The following is a 5,573-nucleotide window of genomic DNA, read 5'->3' on the forward strand; positions in this document are numbered from 1 at the left end:
TCTTCTGGTCTTCAGTCTTTAAGTGTTTAATGTATCAAATCTGTTCTTCAGATGATCTCTAAATTCGGTGCAAACTTTGAAATTCTGTGTGTGTTGAAATCAAGGAATAACAAATCATGTTAACTCAGAGCAGTCTGTGAGTGCACCTGTCACGGATTATGAAGCCATATTCCAAAACAGGCGCAATGATTTATGATGCTCTCACATTATTTCTGCCTACTAAGCATCCTTTCCACTTCTTGGATACTCCAGTATCATGTTTTCACCTTGAAGATCCTCCCTCAGTTTCAGGACATGAAGTTAAGGCACTTCTACCTCTGGACACGAAAATTCAACCCAAACTTGGTCTATCAGTGTATCCAAGCCATCCCTGTCGTCACAGGGTTTGGTACTCAGGAATGAGGTTATCACCTAAAGTAGTCCAGTAAGAACCTTTATACCTTTGGCAGCAGCTACTGTGGTAAAGGTACTGCCTTTAGACTAAGGTGTGCAAAGCTGCTAAATTGCAAATCTGCAACTCCCTGGGCCTATGTGAGACTAAAGTCAACAAAGATATAACGGTTATGTGAACCCAAGACAAGGACAGAGAACTAAAGATAGGGGAACAGAGTGCGACAGTGTTCTGATGACACTGAGCACCTCTCTCAAACCATCCCTAAAGTTTTGATACCCCAGGCCCTTGATTCACAAAGCCAATGAAGCTACACTTTTGTGTATACCAGTTTGAGTTGCACTGATATACCACGTAATTAAAATTTACAGCCCAGGATCCATAAGTCAAACAGCCCAGGATCCATACAGTCTTCTAGTTTCTCCTTGTTTTACCTGAGTGCACTGCCATATATAGTCCTGCTTCCTAGGGGCAAGAAACAGCAATGGAGTTAGTTTTGTCAGTGAGATTTAAGCAGGAAAGCCATGTGGTACTTTCATGAACTCTGTTTAAAGTGAGATACCATTCTTGGAATCACCACATAGCCTGCAATTTGGCAATAATGGTAGAGTATCAACAGTCATTCTGAACCATCAGGATGAAGGCCTGATCTCAGGATTGCAGCTGAAATGTACCAGCTCTTTACTGACGTGGTAAATACAGCTCCATAAAGGAAGAGATTTTTACAAGTTATGCACACATATATGCTTTAGCACCTATGATAGTATTTGACACATTGCTGTTGGTGTTAGGTACCACTGAAGTGGTTTGGGCTCACAGTGGCCCTATGCACAACAGAGTGAACACTGCCTGATCCTGAGGCAGCCTCACAACCGTGATTACCTTTGAGCCCACTGCTGCTGCCAACTGTGTCAATCTATCTCTGGGGGTCTTCCTCTTTTTCACTGACCCTCCATTTTACCAAGTACGGTGTCCTTCTCCAGGGACTGGTTGCTCCTGGTAACATGTCTGAGGAAGGAAAGATGAAGTCTGGCCATCCTGGCTTCTAAGGAGCATTTGGCTATACTTCTTCCAACACCAATTTGTTTGTTCTTCCGGCAGTCCATGGTATTTTTGATATTCTCCTCCAGAACCATAACTCAAATTCATCAATTCTTCTACAGTTTTTCTTATTAACTGTCCAACTTTCACATGCATGTAAGGCTACTGAAAATAGCATGGCTTGGGTCAGGCACACCTTAATCCTCAAATTGGCATGTTTGCTCCTGAACACTTTAAATAGGTTTTGTGCACACAATATGGTAAAATAAATATGTGTTCAATAAGCAAATAGGGTGTTTCCAACCTACTAAATCCCTACCTCATTTGTTGTTAAGTGCGACTTGAGTCAGTTCTGACCCATAGTTTCTCAGGAGCCACTGGTGAGTTCAAACAACCGACCTTATGGTTCAACCTCATTTACAATCCAGTGCTTTAATCTGCAGCACCACACCAGGACTCAGATAATCTTAATTTAAGTCAAGCTGTTTCCTCGAGTCACAGTATCATATCAAAGCCCGAAAGAGCTATGCTAGTTTTCGAAGCAGTCTCGGAGCTGTGTTCCTAAAATCTAAGAGGAATTAAGCATCATCACCACTACCATTATTAACATTTTCTCAATTCAGAATAGCTCTTATAATCCATGTGTACATTTAACAGGGGTTTCTGGTGTGGTGCTGGAGGTTAATTCACTGGCCCACAAAGTCGGTTTCAACCACAAGGTCAGTGGTTCAAGCTCACCAGTCACTCCTCAGAAACCCTACACAGGGTCGCTATTGGTCAGAAATGACTTGATGGGAATTAACAACAATAACAGCATTTAACAGAGTTTGCTTGTCCCCTAAACACAACAGTGTACTGGACTTAAGACATTGAGACACCTTAAAAGTTGGCTGGAATATGATTTGATAATTCAAAAATCTACGGATGGGAAGTAATAAGGAGTGAAGACTACTTAATAAAAGGGCAGTGGAACAAATAGATCCATTCAGTAACTTGAATGAAAATCCACAAAACAATAGCTAACAGCATAAACCCTGGAGCAAGAATGCCTAATCCAAATTCTTAGAAATATGACTTTTAATTCTCTGAAACATCAGTTTTCTCAGCTATAAAATGGGAGTGAGGAAAAAAAGTTCCTTTGTCATAGAGTTGTTGTGAGAATTGAAAGTGTTAGGCTGGCTATGATGGTTCGACTCGTGCCTGATACACAGTAGACAACGGTGACAAGTGACACAGAAAATTCCTTGTCTATCTTTCTGCCTGAATTGGTTTCCTTTGAGCAACTCAGTATCTCAAAAAACAGTGAAAACTGCAGTTATTTTCTAAGACGGCTAAAGTCTCAGAATACTGCCTTTTACTCTGGTGTTCATTCTTCTGTCCTCCCTAAAGGGAAATGCAGCAGAAACAATTCCCTCCCAGAGCAGGCCCTCTCTAAAAGAAATGGCCCAGAAAAGCCAGTGGGCAACAGCTCAGTGAATACGTTTTGTCAAACGTGTTTGGTAAGAATTTCATTGAAAGTTTATAAGGGGAGTACATTGTTACTTCAGTTAACTGGGAAAAGAAATTCAAGATCAGCTCAAAGTAAGCAAAAGCAACTGAAATTTTGAAAGAATATGGATATAAAGCCAAGTACTACATGCTTACTGCCTACAAGTTAGATCAGAATGACATATCTCACCTTTTCAAGAGATCCATCAACTGGCTTCAAATTAATCCTTAAGAATCCCATTAGTAAACTATAGAGCCTCGTTCTCTGAGTATAGATCACAAAGAGCAGGTCTCAAGTTCCCAACAACTATCTAATTTGCAAAGCAAAAACTTAGAACATTTCCAGCATAAGGACATTTTAAATACATAATCATTTATGTTTTTTGTTCACAAGACACTCTCTTGCTTTAAAGACAACATTAATTGAACTGGTTTAATGACACAGGAATTTGAAAAAAAAAAATATCTAAAATATTTTAAAAAGCAAACTCAGTACACCAAAAAAGAAGCACAAGAAATTAGAAACCACATTTGAAAGAGCTATATGATCTTTTAAAAAACGTAGCTGCAGAACACAATCACCTTCAATCCGTACTTAACGTTGTGGGGGATTTTTAAGAATCAAATTCTAAAAATAGTTGTACATTTAGTATTTTTCCATCCTTCGCCCTGTCTTGAAACACACCTTCACAAGCTGCTGAACATAATGCTTTCCTGACTTAATCAGAACTCTCTCATGACCCAGGAGCAATCAGTAAATAATTATTAAGCTCCAGCAGCGGCTTTTGCATAAAGTTGATTTGCTTGAATGCCTATTCACTTGGGGACCCAGTTTTTAGCATTGTTTTCAAATCTTATCTCTTAACATTTAAAGTAAATATTAAAAGAGGGTAAGGGGAGCTACCATCCATTTAGTACTTCTCTCTTTCTGTGAAATTACCAATTTCAAATGTGTTCTACAATTCTATTCTAAGCAGATTAGTTTGATGCTTGGGTGTTTTTATTTTGCTTGCCCTTAAAACAGAGAAAAGTCAATACACAGAAATGCAAACAGATACCCTTAATGTGACAGCTACTATTCCAAATCAAAGCCCAAATTAAAAGTGTTTGCAATACAAAGGCAATTTTGACAAATGTTACTACTAAGCATACTTGTTTTCCTGAAGAAAGTTATTTTTTATTCATCTAATAAAGCTTGACTACTTTATGTTCTCAGATTTTTCTATTATTCATTTTTTCTATCATTATTCATTTTTCTGGCAATACTAATTTCAGGCCAACATCCAGCTTTAAGCAAGATAACAAAAACAATGGTCTAGCATTTTGATTCTCTCCATTCTATTCCTGTCATATCTACCTACCAGAGGTTCCAAGCTGACATCAAATAAAGCTACAATCACAAAGTAAGAGCTCCCATATTTTCAACACCCAATAAAACCTTCCTTTCTCTGACACCCCCTTAAAAAGAAAGAAAGAAAGAAAGAAAGAAATACGCCTGTTAAGTGATCCCAGGAGTATTTCCAGAATAAAAACTTCACTTACAGATACAAGCTTTCAAAAGAGCATGGTATGAACATCTGAACTGTAAGTGTTTCCATCTTTTTGCCTTTAAGGTGTTCTGCAAGCCCTTGGCGAAGAGTGAAAGTCAAAATTAGTTCTGGCACTGCCTGTGTCACTAGGGGTGGCTCCTGATAAGGCCCTGGAAACTCCAATCCAAACACGGCTCCATGCTACAACAGTGCCTGGTGTCTGTCTGCAAATGCAGACCTGTTTAATCCAGTACCTACCGTACCTGCAGGACAAAAATGCTGCCTCACACTACAAAGGAGGCTATGCAAGAACCCAGGCACCACACGAAATCCAACCCAGCAGCCAGGAGAGCACCCTGGTGTGTTTACTTAGCCTTTTCCAGAGCAAGTGCTGGTGGAGGCTTGCACGGGCGCTTCCAGTTAAGAGAAAACTCAAAAGGAAAGGTAATTTCACATCCCGGTGAATTTTTAACAGTTAATAGATTCACAGAACCTAGCCAGGCTATAGGATTATTTGTGCCTTTCTTAGTTCAGGAATATGGCCAGCATCCACTCATCGCCCTCTCTGGCTGCTTTGCATCCTAGCACAGGTTATTTTGAAATGAGAAGCCTAAGAACTGAACATGCCTCCTATTCACAGGCTATAGATTCAGCATAGCATTCTTAAACCCCAGTCCCCAAGAATATAAAGAAGTCTGTTCTCAACAGGTCCCTAAGGAAGCTACTTCTAATTGTAGGCAAAGACATCTGGTGAGGCCCAGTAGAGTCAGCACTGGACTGAGAACCACAAGATCGGCAGTTCAAACCTACCAGCTGCTCCTTGGAAACCCTATACACGGTTGCTGCGATTGGGAAATGACTTTACAGCAGTTAATAACAACAACAACAAAAATTGTACGCACAATCTTTCAAGACATACTAAATCTACAGGTCATATGTCTGTGTAGTCTTAGACTGTCATCCCATCAAGTTCAGAACACAAAGATATACAAGCAACAAAAGATCAATACATGTTCTCAAAAAACACTATACCGTAGTGGTTACGAATCGGGCTGCGAACCTTAAGGTCAGCGGTTCGAAACTACCAGCCGCTCCGCGGGAGAAAGATGAGGCTTTCTACTCCC

The 5,573-nt window shown here is 40.0% G+C and overlaps 1 protein-coding gene across 4 annotated transcripts in view; it reads right to left on the reverse strand.

The window, feature by feature from the left end:
* The window catches only part of MITF (microphthalmia-associated transcription factor), a 336,908-nt gene that overhangs the window by 139,862 nt on the left and 191,473 nt on the right, over positions 1 to 5,573 (reverse strand). Inside the window, exon 1 of one of the 4 annotated variants that reach the window (XM_006865628.1) lies at positions 4,463 to 4,579. The exons of the other annotated variants lie outside the window; for them this stretch is intronic. Within the exon in view, the coding sequence (XP_006865690.1) occupies positions 4,463 to 4,518 (56 nt within the window). The 5' untranslated portion in view covers positions 4,519 to 4,579. Of the gene's footprint in view, positions 1 to 4,462; positions 4,580 to 5,573 lie in introns of those variants that run through there. 4 annotated transcript variants of the gene reach the window in all.

This window comes from Chrysochloris asiatica, unplaced genomic scaffold (assembly GCF_000296735.1).
Source record: "Chrysochloris asiatica unplaced genomic scaffold, ChrAsi1.0 scaffold00080, whole genome shotgun sequence".
Lineage (NCBI taxonomy): Eukaryota > Metazoa > Chordata > Mammalia > Afrosoricida > Chrysochloridae > Chrysochloris > Chrysochloris asiatica.